The following is a 14,748-nucleotide window of genomic DNA, read 5'->3' as shown; positions in this document are numbered from 1 at the left end:
GCAATTGTGGAGGCAGGGAAAGCAGTGGTCCAGGTAGAAGATGCAGTGGCTGGCCTAGAGACTTCATAAGACCCCTCGGGAGTCTGTTTTCTCTCCTTAAGATGATATGGAACAACTTAAGATACTATCTAATTTAGAGTCTTAAGAGTTGACAGCAAATAAAAACGAGCTAGCATTTGGCAAGGGAAAGAGTAGTTTGGTTTGGGACAGACTGTTTCCTTTAAAGAGTTGAGGGGCAGATTCAACAGCAACAAGGGCAAATCATAGACATCTCTTTTAAGTACATGAATCTTGATTCATCAGTTTGGAGTTAATGAAGGGCCTGCTCTGGAATGGATCTCAGAGGTCATTTAGTACAAACCAATTCTTATTAGCTGCATAAAATTGGATAAGCAACTTATAACTTCTCTGAACTTGCTTTCCAACTGGCAAATTACAACTAAAAAATAGCTACCTCATAAGGTTGTTGTGAGAATGAAATGATGTGCTATGTGTTAAAGGATCTGGCACAATTCCTGGGTTATTTCTTTTCTCCAGAGTTATAATTTCTCTTATCTCAGTTAGATTCTTCATTTAATAACCTGTTTGTAGAATAGGCTAAAACTTTAGTATGCCCCTAAAATATAATTCCATTTTCTAGTCTGCCTGTCCCCTGACAGAAGAGAAGAAATCCTTTGAAGGGGCTAATTTGATGAAAATTCTATCTGGGTTAAGATTTGGTGAGCTGGTGTAGACTCACTGTCCTCTCTTGTGGCTGTCTATGTCTTGGCAGGCTAGCTTCATCCTGTGCCAGCTAATGGCCACTGGATCAGGGCACTTGTTCTCTTGCCTGCGAAGTCATCTTCCCCCTCTGCTAGCCAATTCTCATTTCTCACATGCATTTCTGAAGGTTGGTTAAGTCATTCCAAACTGCTGTTGAACATGATCGATTTCCTCCTGCACTGAACTTAAGTTATACTATTCACTATGTGACCTGGCCCTTAACTACACCCTTTTTACAACTGTAAACTTTGCTTCCTATGTCTTGTCTCATCAGTCCCCTCAGAATGTGCTACTATTTAATCTTGAATGTCCTTCCAAAGGCCCATGTTGTTAGAGGCTTGGTTCCCAGGGTAATGCTATTGGCAGGTAATGGAACCTTTAAAGAAGTGGAGCCTCATGGGAGGTTGTTAGATCATTGGTGGGGGGTGTCCCCAAGAAGGGATTGTGGACCCCCAGTTCCTTCTCTTAATGTGTTATGTTATCACAGGGTCAATTGGTCATGAACTGGAACCTTCAAAACTGTGAGTCAAAATAATTTTTTTTTAATAAATTGACTATACCAGGAATTTTGTTAAAGCAATGGAAAACTGACTAAAACAGAGGCACTGGCGGCACATTTAGATCTGTATCCTCAAGAGAATGCAGCAAAGATGAGCACATATCCACAGCCAAAATAATCTATGGACCAACTGGCTGGACCCTGAGGGATCTCCCAAGGTAAAAAATAACTAAAACAACCTAACTAAGGACAGTTACAAGATGTTGGGTGGGCTCCATCTGCCTACCATCATCTTTGGAATCAAAGGTATTACCCAGAGCAAGGGTATGGGAAAAGCAGAACAGAAATAATAAAATTTATTTTCCTTACCTGAGTAACTATCTTAATTCTTCCCTAATTGGATAGAGCTCTTTACTTTTTTTTTTAGTTGTTGATAGACCTTTAATAAAGGTCTGTGTTGCTGAGAATCGAACCCAGTGCCTCACACATGCCAGGCAAGTAGGCTACTGCTAAGCCCCAGCCCCCCCAGCCCTTTTTATATTTTATTTTGTGATAGGGTTTAAGTTGCTTAGGGCTTCACTAAGTTGCTGAGGCAGCCTCTGAATTTGTAATCCTCCTGTCTCAGCCTCCTGAGTTGATGGGATTATAGGCATGTGTCATTGCATCCAGCTTGAATAATGCTAATGCTTTTTTTTTTTTAATTTTGTTTGGACAGTGCTCTTTACTAACACAGTTAAGAGTAGAAGGTGCCATGATAATAAAAAGAGAGTTAACCTTTCTTCTCCCCCACCCCACCTTTTTTTTTTTTTGGTGGTTCTGGGGATTGAACACAGGGCCTTTTACATGCTAGGCAAGCTACATCCCCAGCTCAACAGTTAGCCTTTCTTAATTCACTACATTGGGATCCTTTCTTGCTCCTTCTGGCACAGTGGCCTGTTTATTCATTATTAGAAAAACCTAGGTAACTGGAGTGACCATCCTAATTGCATTGGCCCTTCTGTATAACATTACCTTGCAATATTTTCAATCAATAAATCACCTATCATGTAATAGATTTAATGCCAACCCATGAATTCCAGTAATCTAGGTCTCTTTGGTAATTTTCTTTTGGGGTACCGGGGATTGAACTCAGACCACTGAGCCATATCCCCAGTCCTATTTTGCTTAGCACCTCACTTTTGCTGAGGTTCTTTGAATTCACAATCCTCCTGCCTTAGCCTCCTAAGTTGCTGGGATTATAAGCATGTGCCACTGTGCCAGGCTCTTTGGTAATTCTGAACCAGTAAAACTGTCTCCCACAAAGTTCCTTCCGTTCCTATAGGAATGGATGCAGGGCTTGCCACTGCCTCATTTACCTATTTCTATTAACCTTCAGGATCTTCAGATTACAGGTGGCCAGCCAATATCTGTCAGTCTCTGTGAAGTGTTTGCCCACTTCTATACCTTCCATTGGCCAAGGTCTTTCCATTGTAAAAATAGTCAATGCTACAGTAAATCCATGGGCAATGAGCTGTCCATTCCTCAAATACGAGGCAAGAAGATGATGATGCCAGAGGGAGACAGCAACATCAGGCATATTTCAGTCAGCTCCCAGGGGCAGAAGCTTGAGTATCAAGGGGCCTGGGATCTATTTTCATTTGCTGTCATCAACTATAGGCAAGAAGCATAATTTCTACATATCTGTAACCCCACTACCAGAAAGACAACAAGGCTTATCCACATTGTGTCCTTTAAAAAAAAAAAAAAAAACTTTATTTATTTACTTATTTGTTTTTATGTGGTACTGAGGACTGAACCCAGGGTCTCACACCTGTGAGGCAAGTGCTCTACCACTTAGCTACAGTCCCAGCCCCATATTGTGTCCTTTTACCTCAAGATCCCACCATGAGGTAAAAAAGCAAGGGAGTGTAAACTCAGAGAACCGATTTAGGTAAATGCATGCCATTCCATTACCATAATTACTGGGTAACACTATGATACATCCTGGTGACTTCAGAAAAATATTTATAAGAAAGAGTTTCAGAGAAAAAAGGAAATAATGGAGGGGGAGAGGTGGGAAGGGTTAGTAGAGCTACAACAAAAGCACACAGAAGAATGTAGCAACAAAGGACCTAAGGTTCCCAGCTGCTCAAATAGACAAAAAAAGTGCCTGAGCTCAGTTTCTAGGTATAGGCTAAGGTGCAGACTGACTCACCATCCTCAATGTCATAGGCATAGGCTGAGAGGCGCAGGGTGGTGGCACAGTAGTCGCATTTAAAGCAGCTCCGGTGGAAGAACTTGCCCTCAGCACTCAGTCTCTCCATCACATAGACCCGCTTCTGGCAGAAATAGCACGTGTCGCTGCCCCCCAAATTCTGTGGGAACTCCTTCTTCATGGAGCCCTGGGGGAGGGGAGAAGGAGTTAGGGCAAGGCCTCTCAGTCTTCCCTCCTGGAGCTGTACAACCCCTCTCTAGGTGAAGCTGACTCTTACCAGGTGTTTTTATTTGGAGATAGACTACAAGTGCTAAAGGGCCACATTTGCTCTGCTTTTGGCTCTCCAGAAGAACAGCAGCACTCTTGCAGTAGTTATAACACACAAGCCCTTCCCAGGAGCCCTCAGTACAAAGTGAAGCCTGAATTAGTGTTAATCAACAACCAAAATTTGCTTCTGATAAAGGATCCAAATTTACATTTTCCTAATCAAACCAAATAATTCTGACCAAATTCTTTTTAGAGGGAAGCATTGGTATAAACATATTCAGTGTTCACTAGAGTGTTCTATGAGTGATTACTTTTAGAGGTACAAATGCTTTTCCACACAACATTCTAAACATTCAATTATCAAAATTCAGACAACCTTGAAAAATTATTACATGCCAACACAAGCGGCCAAACAATTTACTAAGCTCCTTGGAACAAAGCAGGTTTGTTCCCCATAGCAGTGTGAAGGCTAGCACCAGTGCCCTTGAGATATCTCTTACCAGCTCCTTCTTGTCTAGAAGGGTTTTGGGCTGCTCTTTCCTTTGAAGCTGATTGGCTATCTGCTCAGCCAATGAGCTCACTCCGCCCGTGTACATCTTTATATACTTCTATTGGTTGGAGATTATAGAATGACCAGAATGAAAGGAAATGAGAAGGAAAAAAATTAAGAAGACAAGAAAAAACTATTTTAAGGTGTAAAACGATTACACGGTGCAGCAGCAAACCATGCCAACACAGTGCCCACAAGCAGAGAAAAGGTGGTGAGTAAAACACTGTGTCAGCATCTACTTGTGTGGGGTGGTGGTGGTCAGCATAGAAAGGAGCAGCATTTGTGGGAGATGATCCTTCCACAGGAAGAACTTGGTTTTTCATGTCTTATTTTTGGAATATATAGTTTCAGGCAGATAGGAAGTAAAAGGCAGAATGGATGAAAACACAGAAGACAGTAAGAAGGGCACGTACCCTGGTGAATCAAATTACACACAAAGAATTCAAGAGGAATAACGCCACACAAGCAATGGATGTCCACACTGACCACCATTTCAGAGTAAAGGAGAGAGTCTGGTAAAGGAGAGAGTCTGGTAGACTACTTCCTCATTTAGAAAGAAGTCAAGCTCATTCTTGCAAATGATAATCCTCTGGGGTCATTGACTGATGTCAAGAGTTCTGGTATTACTGGTGATAATCTTTATCTTCCTTGTTAGCACTTGACTCATATAGCAACTGTTACATGCAGCAGACATTCCTGAGCTCTGTTGGAAAAAGTCTTCTCTGCCCATTTTCCCTGTTGATATTTAATGGGGGCTTGAGAACAGCATAAGAAAGCCCTTATGATCTATCCAGGCACTAATGCCAAAGCCTTTTAGGCTGGGTGGGGCATCTTAACCACACAGTGCAGCCATGTAAACAAGTTTCTTAATCCTGAGAAGTCTAAATGTATTTCTAGTCCAGAAGGGATTATTTTTAGAATTTGAAAAGGTAGAAGAAAAAGAAAATCCAACCAATTCAATCCTCTTCCTGGCAATAGTCAAGAAATAAAAGGAGAAATGTCTGCATGATAAGCCATCCTGCTCACACCACGGGCTGGTACCCAGGGCAGTCCAGCTTTGGAGCCTGTCCCTGGGAATGCAAAGTCTTGCTGGCAGTCTTTTAGGGACTCCATATCTAGGTCACGTTTCATGTGCTATGTGCTTCTCTTTTCATGAATTATGTGGAACAAGGGGGATCCCTGACAAATTCAGGAGGCTGTGAATCTAATTCTGACTCAGAAACACAGTAGGTGCAGTTATTTTGGAGAAGTAAATAATCCCCTTAGGAAGTGGTTTGAATAGACAAACATAAAAAGGCATGTGTAAGAGTTCTGGTATTACTGGTGATAACCCTTATCTGCCCTTGCCCAACCCAGGATATGCCATGGCTGGGCAGGGGCAAAGAGAAGTACTCTGGGGATGGGGAGGGAGCTAACTCATGTAAATCTGGGAATAACAGAAGCACAAATGAGAAAACAATTCTTGGTTGCATAGCTCAAAGCTTAGCTGGAACTGAGAAATCATATTTCTCAACTGAAAAATAAGGAGATTTCCAAGGATTGTAGCCATTTGTCTATTAACTTCACAGCTATAACCATTAGGAGTTGAGAAAAAACAAGTGGTTCTTAGATCTAAACCTTCTTTAGATTAGGGACATTGGAGACACTTAGGCCTAGAATAGGCAGACACCAGGCAAAGTGGAGCAGATCATTTAGTAGCTGACATTGAGGGAACAGAAAATTGCATTTCTTTTTCATTCTGTCGCAAATAAGTGAATGTAGACCAGATGTCAAACATGCGGCCAGGACACTGTACAGCCCCTGTGCCCCCACTGCACAGCCAAGACCCTTCTCTGATGGCCAGAAACCACCATCCTCAGTAGTTACAGCCTGGGGCTGCTCATGTGTAAAGGCATTTGTCACATTCAATTTTCAGCAATGTGGTGTAACACTAAGCACCCCCCACCTCCCAGAGGTGAAAATTTAAGTTGTTTGCTTTTGGCAAGAAAAGCAGATGGTTTCCTTCTCCCTGTTCTTAAAAAATAGTCAAAGCATAGCAATCACTAGATTAAAGTACTGCACACCACACACATGCATGTGATTCTGCACATATGTACCGCAGAGTCTGGTACTAGCTCAAGAAAAGGAAGCACAAACAGAATGGGCAAAAAGATGCTCTAATCTCCCTACAAACTCCTCTCTGGCTAGATCAGTGCTACTGTGGGAAATAGCAGCATTCATTACTCACATGATTACAGGTTAAGAGGCACTCAGAATACTGCAGATTCACTATTCTGCTTAAGTGATTTCATTACAACATGTAATACATGATTACAAAGGCATACGAAATTTAAAAAACCAATGGCTAAAAAAATCATTATTGAATATAGTTAAAATACAATCAAAGTAGGCTTACTTTGACAGACTTTGGCAGTGTTAAATACAATTCAGTGAAAGCCAGCAGCCTCTTTAATTTATGTGTCTGCTGTAACCCTCACACATACAGACACACACCATTAGCTTCTTACAGGAGAGAGGCCAAGGTTAAGACCTCTGGACAGAAGGCATGTGTGAAAGTGAAGTGAGCAGAGGCTGCAGAGGAAACATGGTTTTGCCAATTCTCAGACCATGCTACCTGTCGAAGGGAGTCGGAGGAGGGAGAGGCAGGGCGATTGGAGGAGCGGAGATTAAGAGAAAGCTCCCACTGGTCAACAAAAAATCGACGAGAAGGTTCAGGCTCTGTCTATAAAATACAAGATGGAGGGGGAAAAAATCAAAGGAAAATGTTAAATTAAAAGTCATACCTCAAACAAGAAATTTTGACAGTTTTAGACCCTTCTACTCTAGACCTCTATCTAATACATATGATAAAGAAATATTTTTTAGCTCCCAGAAGCACAAGTGGCTCCCTAATCAAGGCTCCCATTTTGTTTTTTACTTATCTTCCAATGCTTATAGTGAAGCTTGCTCTGAACATAAACAGTGCATTTTTGATTCTGTGTGTGTGTGTGTGTGTGTGTCTGTGTGTGTGTATGGTGCTGGGAATTGAACCCAGGGTCTTGGGCATGCAAGGCAGGCACTCTACAAACTGATCTGTATTCCCAGCCCAAATTTGAATCCTAGTTGAAAAAGATATGCCATAGAGATATGTCGTTCTTCACAGGTAAACCAGCTGTGAAAGCCTTGTCTTTTCTGGCTTGGTATTCTTACTCCACCCATCCTCTAAGTGGGCAATTCTGCCAGCTGAGTGATAGGATAGGCGTCGTCAGGTACTGCAAACACATACCTTGTCCCCTGCGGAGAGCCCTTTCCCTGGCCCAAGCCATGCTTTCTCCTGGGTAAGGAAGAATTCTGCCACCACCCCGTTATTCAATTAGCCTTCTAATTAGCAAGCAAGAGAGACAGTAAATATAGGGCTAAGCTTGCTTTTTCTGTATCAAGGGCAGGAATAGTGCTTATCCTCCTTCTAGTGCTTGGAGAAGCTCTGTTTGCCAACGAGGCCAGCCAAACCTCAAGCAATGAATAGGAGACAAGACTCAAAGCTCCCACATCTTCTGCAGACTACACACAACACATACAGCAAAAATGAGCCAGTGTTTTCTTCAGCAATTGGCCCAGAGAGTGAGATAGGTGAAAGCGTTAGCAAGTAATAACTGCTTAGTTTCCTACCAGGTTCAAGGTGAAATTTTTATAGGCTTGGAGGAACAGAGGTACTACTGTTAGGGTAATGAGAAGCTCTCTGCTCCTCCAGATCCACTGCACCCCCTACTTCAGCCAATACACACTCACAACATTTTTGGGGGTAACAACATGGAATGGCAGTTATCTGGTGCCTAACTAGCCTATACTCTGCTCCAGATGCTCAGCTAGCTCCCTGGTCCTAAGCTCAGCATTCAAGGTACAGTCAGCTACAAAAGCCCTCAGGGAGTTGGGGATGGACTTTGTGGAAGAGTACTAGTACCACTCACCAAAAGGCCACAACAAGACTGAACATCCATCCCCTTAGCATGACAAAGTCGACAGAACTTAATGGAGGAGCAATAGGCATCAAAAGCGAGCAGTGTACACACGGTACTGGAGCAGTGGAAAGAAAGTTTTGGAAAAACATAAGTGTTGTCCCTCCAAAGTATCTATCCTAGAGCCCTGCACTGAGGAATCCAGATACTAGCTCCTTGGGGAAAAAGGAAGAAAAATCCCCAAATATCTATTGTCTTCTGTGCTCTTCCCCTTGGTAACCCTAGACTTCAGAAGTATTGCTCCTGGCCAATTTCTTCTTTTACTCAACATACTTCCCTTTCTTCTTCTTTTAGGTGTTAGTAAAAATCATCAGAACCTCATTAAAACAGACATTCTCCAAAATGTAGGGTACTGTCCTGCTCAAGGAAAATGACTACTTTTCTTTTTGAGAGATGTACAGTACAGCCTGGGATAAAGGCTGTGTTCCCACAGTGCCTGTGGGAGAAGGCAGCCCTAATAACCTGCATGATAAGCCATGAGGAAAATAAAATAAGGCCTAGCCATGCTGAGAAGGTGCAACAGACAGCCCCTTCACCTTGATCCCTAACCCAGCACTCCCATCTTGACAGCATACAGCTGCCTGACGGCAATCTGGTGAGAGGGCATAGTTAGAGAGTGCTATGGTTAGTTTCTTAACAGATCTGAGAAGTAACCTGATTTACTACTTAGCCATAACTGCATTTTTCAGAAAGGATAGGCAGAAGAGGAGGTAAAAATAATATAAAGGGCTTATGTGAGATTAGCAACTATAGATAACCTACTCTAGTTGCAAAGTTATCCCCATCTGGGGATCTTTTTTAAAGGAGGGGGATAACAACAATAACCAAAAGTCTCATAAAATAAGCAGGCCTCTTCAACTGGTCATCTATCTTACTGAATAAATTATGATGGTCAGTTGCAATCAGTGATTCCTCCCTTAGTTTTTTAAAAAAGACCAGTGGAAGCTTTTCATTATGCATACCCATATTGCCATCACCTTCTTTCCACTTATCCTTTTCACTCTTGGTAAATCCTCAGACTGGCAAACAGCATTGCTCTTAATATTTCTACTTCAAGATTTATAACTGTCAAAAGTTACCTGCTTACTTACATAGACCTTTCTCCTGAGAAGCTATCCCTAGCAGTTAATGCTGTTCTCCCATTAACACATACTTTGGGGGTAGAGGCTGAGTGACAAATGTGCAAAAAGCAAGGGGAAAAGGGACCATCCTCCATGCCCCCTTCCCACTGCCCCACCATACAGCGTGCCCCACTTCTTTTGCTCATAGCATCCCATGCCACGGGTTCATGCTCTTTTACCCTCTCATGGCGGGGACTCTGCTTGCCACGGCTGTCAGCATCAAGATCCCTGTATGTCTGTTGGCAACAAAGTAGAAACTTAAGCTCCATTCGGATGCTCTATTTGAAACTACTAGGTGAGAGTGGGACATTCAGAGGCAGAAATTCATTTCAATGCATATCCCCTGTCCCTACTGGTCTCCACCCAACTAACCATAACCCAAATCAAATTCCAGGACCCAAGAACAATTTTTTGCACAGCCATTCTGTCCACCTGGCCTCCAATGAGGTCAGCTATATAGACAAATAAAAAACTATGGTTAGTACAAAGGTGGAACAAGCACACTTCTTTCACACAGTGGCATGAGATCAGAGGCATTCAATTGAAGATTAGTAGGGTGAAGTTTTCCACAATAAGATATTAGAAAGGAAAGGTGCAGAGGTAAAAACTGGCTGGAATAAATGACCATTATGAGTCCAGAGGAAACTCAGGTAGACCCTCAAGAAAAACATGAGACCAAGGCATATTTTATTATAGGGAGAAGTAGATGAAGACTGGAAGCATTTTCAGTTTATAGACAGGAATACATACATGAGAGAAATGGGAACCTGTAACACAGGCACAGGGCTACCTTGCTGAACTGAGGAAATCATTAACAGTAATCACGAGAATGGGGAAGACCCCCATGCTCATTTACTAAGGACAACTAAGGACTTTCACCTTATACCATGTACTGGTGCAAAATTGATCCAAACCTTCCCATGTGGCTACCCAGAAGCAGACTGTCTCCATAAGCATAATGAGGCCAGAGCTTGGGCTCCTGAGGCTCATGACCAGGATTCAATTTTGGTTCCATTACTTCCTATGTGGTTCTATACAAATTACTTGGCTTCTCTACCCTGTGCTCAGTCTCCTCATTTGTAAAATGAAGATAATAATGGTACCTGCTTTGTATTGTTATGAGAACTGGCTAAGATGACACATGAAAGGAACTTGGGTCATAGTAAATGCTCATAATTGTTATAATTGTTAGCTATTAGAGACAAAGAATTGGGCAGTTACTCCCCCCCTCCCCAGTACTAGGGATTGAACCCAGGGCCTTGCACATGCTAGACAAATGCTCTACCACTGAGTTACACCTCCAATCCTGGTACCTGAATCTACCATGGCTCAGTTCTTAAACCAATGGACATACGTTGAACCTCTAAAATCAGACTATTGCTAGTAGTCCCCTTTTAAATAGGCTACCTTAATTGAGAAAATGTCTTTGCACAGATCCTGCCCTCCAAATTAGCATTTTATTTTACAGGGATATACCATAAAGGTCAACAAAGCCATTCTATAAATAAATAAGTATGCTTGCCACAAATGTTCACTAGCCATGTCTGTGGTTAATAATCTTTGTGTGGTTAATATTGTGTGTGTGTGTGTGTGTAATACTGGGGACTGAACCCAGGGCTTCATAAATGCTAGGAGGCAATGTATCATAGAGTTACCACCCTACCCCTGTAAAACAGCTTGAGTGATAGGCCCGGAATGTGAGTGGGGCAGATGGGGAAGGGTGAGCATTTGTTAGGAGGAACTGGGTAAGCAAGAATCAGGGCTCTCAGAATCAGAAGGAATCAAACTCACATAGGGAGGTCCTATAAAGCTTCCAAATGCCCATTTTAATCACAACTTATAGAAAAGCAAGAGAAAAATGGCTGCTTTAAATGGGATTTTATAAAAATGTGTTGCTATCAGGGCTTGTAGGCCTCAATCTCCACCAAATTTAGTTTTATATTTTAGTTTGTGGTTACATACTTATATTCCTAGGATGGAAACTAGATTAAACTGCCCAGGATTTGAATGTACAGTGCATTATCCTGAGGTCCAGTCAGGAAATGCCAATTTGTAGCACTATAGGTTGTTTCTGCTACAAATGGTTTCTACAAATGGTATATAACATTTAAGTAGAAAAGAGGGATTACTGAGTTGGTCTTTACACAGGCAGGCAAGAAGACAGATAGGACATAGAGCATGCAGAGAAGATCACCTGCTGGTCACTGTGCACCTGACAGGCAGGTGAAGTAGGGGGAGGAGAAAGTGTGATCACTTTTTTTGGGCAGGTCCGAGAACGTTCCTTTTCCCGTCGCTTTTACACCAATAGACACAAACAGAGAGAACATTGTTCAAACAATGGCTACATGAAGGGTAGTTCTGGAAGGGCTGATGGGCATTTTCCGAAGCAACCTGAGAGGCCCCTTCCTTGCCCCTCGAGCCTCAAAAGCAAATCACTTCAGGTTGGACTGACACCTTCTGTTAGGCACTGATGGCACAGGTAATCTATGTAGCTGGTGAGAACTTGTGATGTAGCACTTTCTGAATGACAGGAATCAAGGGATTTGGCAGGGAAGTTGGAGAACAGGAAAATGGTCTTAATTATAAGCAGAGAAAAAAGGCATTCGGGTCCACCATAAGTGATATAAGACTACCTCTTAAAAGTTGGTGATGCACACCCCACAGCAACAAAGCAGAACGCACAGGTATTTGTGATAATATCCTACCTACTCTTTTCACACCCTAAATAACATTCAAAATTTCTGAGAATACCAAGATAGTACAAAAAGTACAGGAAACAGGATAAAATAATTAGGCATACTTCACTAACTGATACCATATATATCTTCATGACTTTTTTCCTCATTCTGCACCTCTAAGAAAACTTCTCTGCATTTGAGAAGCAATTGCACATTATCTTGGGCCTCTTTGATTCCTTTCAGGTAATTCTTAGTTTTCTCTGACCAGATGACTGCCTGGGGTAGGCATACATGTAAAGCCTGCAGGAGGAAGGCTTTAGTAGTCATGAGACCAGGGGAAGCATCCCCACTGTTTGTTCCCACCTCATGTAACAATCTACTTCCAAACCAAGGCTGGTTCTTGCGCAGAGTTTGCGTACAGGATGCACTTCTGGGATCAAACGCAAAAGGAATAGGGAAGGAAAGAGCTACAGTGATTATACAGGAAGGTTAGGAAGAGAAGTCACTGGCAAGCAGAGTTGTTATTCATTTCTCTTCTTCCATACAATGACTGAAATTGAAACTGATTTTCTTGTCAACTCAGCAATCACTGCTGTGTCTGTCACACCCTCCTGCATCAGTGGGAACAATGTCAAGAGAAGCACAAAGTGAGCCACAATGAGGTGCTGCCAGTCAGCACCCAGTTCCTGAAGGGAGATGAGAGGCCAGCAATCAGGGCAAGACAGAAGCAGCAGCCAAAGTGCTCCCAAGTTCTTGTCTCTTTAGGTATCTGTAGAACCTGACATCGCATCCACCTCTAGTGTTCAGGAGATAAATTTAGAGGCCAACACTCAGGAAAAGATTATTATGTGAATATTATAAATTTCAAATAATATTCATCATCTCCAACTTTATAAAACCTAAAGCATATAAGGATCTAACAAGGTTTTCATTACTTGTGATTTCTTATTTACCCATCTACTTAGTTGCTCTATCCAGCTATAATCTCTGGTACTCATTACCTAGAACCTATGTTTGACTTTAAGGGTTTTAATCTGCTGAACAGATGGCCTGTTAGTATCACCCTACTTCACTGATTGTGACCATAATGACCTGATTACAAGCTATCTAAGTCTGGGTGAACCATAGTCTCCATACCAATCCCTGAAAAATGCTATAGGCTATCAGACAATCCATAAGAAGTCCCATAAAACCAAGCTCCTGATGCCTCTTCAGGGCAGCACCATCAGATTATGAGCTGATAAGTCCATCTTCACAGGACTGAGGCCATGACTCAGCCAACGTCTCAAGCCACATTCACTGCCCCACACTTCCCAGTAAGCCCACCAAAGCTATACCAGGCACATGACATATAGGATTATCTATCCACCCACTTGCATAGATTGCTTCTGATCTTCCCACTTTGTTTCTACCTCAGGCTACCCTCTATGAGTCTATATAGAGTTTCTAGAATCTAGTTTAGAATTTGCGTCACACCTCAATATCCTCAACTAAGATTACTTTTCAAATCTTATCTTCCATTTCAAGCAAGGGTAAGAAAATAAAATACAAGTAAATTTTTGATGAAAACATTTCAGAAGACCTCTCCTAAGCATAGAGAGAGGGAAGTTTGACTTTGGCTATGAGTTTGGACACCACTCCCAAGATTCCATCTTAGCCTTATGGGCCATGCCTTTCATGTGGCATATTATTATAGTTTTAGAAAGTAACATTTTTCCTGAATGCAATTTAAATAAGGCCCAATTCAAGGTTCTTCAGCATATTCTGTCAACAGAGGCTATACTACAGCACAAGAGGTGAGTGAGGCCAACTGTGGAAGATGCTAATAAAATCCAGGATCAGCTTATCTGACCTATCATTATCCTATCAGTTCTACATGATATCAAACTATGAGAAAGCTATTCTAGGTTCTATAGAGCAGGAATTTGCTCAATTGTGATAAGACTTCCAATTCCTCAGATAAGTTTCAGATAGGTTTTCTAAAACCAGGTATTGTTATCTGTTTCTTTCTACACTGTTAGGATGAGCAGTTTTCTGGGAAATCCTAAAACATTTTAGTGACAATGTCAAAGAGGGTGTTTTTGGAGGGTGGGGTGAGGTGGTGGGGGTACTGCTAGGGATGGAACCTAGGGTCTTGCACCTGATAGGCAAATCCTCTGTCACTGGGCTATACCTGTGGTCCCCCCAAAGAATATTTTATTAGTTAATCATTATTATATACATTTTTGAGATGAAGATTTCCTATGTTGCCCAGGCTGGCCTTGAACTCCTGGGCTAAAGCAACCTTCCTGTCTCAGTCTCCCAAGTAGCTGGGACTACAGGTACACTCCACATGCAGGCAAAAAGAGTTATTTCAAGTATGGACAAAACCCAAGAAAAATGCCCATGACACCTTTCTTTGTACAAAGTTTGAAACAAAACTATACTTCAAAACTACTGTCATGGTTGTCATTTCCCCATTTCATGTGAAAGGCTCTCTCCAGTGCCCCACCTCTACCCGCTATTCTCAGGTCTGATGAAGTCAAGATTCTCCCAGCAATGGACATGAGTAGAGAAGCTAGCAAAAAGTTAACATGGGACAAATGTTACAACAGTTAAAGCCCCCAAGGCTGACATACCTAAAAAGCTTGTCAAATCACTTCAGCTAGTTTCAGCATCAAATTAACAGTCTGCCTTTTAAAC

At 42.0% G+C, this 14,748-nt stretch overlaps 1 protein-coding gene across 17 annotated transcripts in view; it reads right to left on the bottom strand.

Annotated features, from left to right (window-relative positions):
• Mical3 (microtubule associated monooxygenase, calponin and LIM domain containing 3) overlaps window positions 1-14,748 on the bottom strand; it is a 262,585-nt gene that overhangs the window by 81,312 nt on the left and 166,525 nt on the right. For 12 of the 17 annotated variants that reach the window (XM_058584101.1, XM_058584104.1, XM_058584100.1 and 9 more), the window contains 5 exons: window positions 11,583-11,681; window positions 9,568-9,624; window positions 6,887-6,994; window positions 4,223-4,330; window positions 3,456-3,642 (listed from right to left, as the gene is read on the bottom strand). In XM_058584101.1, coding sequence (XP_058440084.1) covers window positions 3,456-3,642; window positions 4,223-4,330; window positions 6,887-6,994; window positions 9,568-9,624; window positions 11,583-11,681 — 559 coding nt within the window. The remainder of the gene's footprint in view (window positions 1-3,455; window positions 3,643-4,222; window positions 4,331-6,886; window positions 6,995-9,567; window positions 9,625-11,582; window positions 11,682-14,748) is intronic. The other 5 variants (XM_058584110.1, XM_058584112.1, XM_046459902.2 and 2 more) reach the window with 3 other exon arrangements.

Source organism: Marmota monax, unplaced genomic scaffold, assembly GCF_021218885.2.
Source record: "Marmota monax isolate L192 unplaced genomic scaffold, Marmota_monax_Labrador192_F-V1.1 WCK01_AAM20220418_F8-fsc00163, whole genome shotgun sequence".
Taxonomy (NCBI): Eukaryota; Metazoa; Chordata; class Mammalia; order Rodentia; family Sciuridae; genus Marmota; species Marmota monax.
The sequence above is the reverse complement of the archived record's forward strand: the minus strand, read 5'-3'. Positions and strand labels throughout refer to the sequence as shown.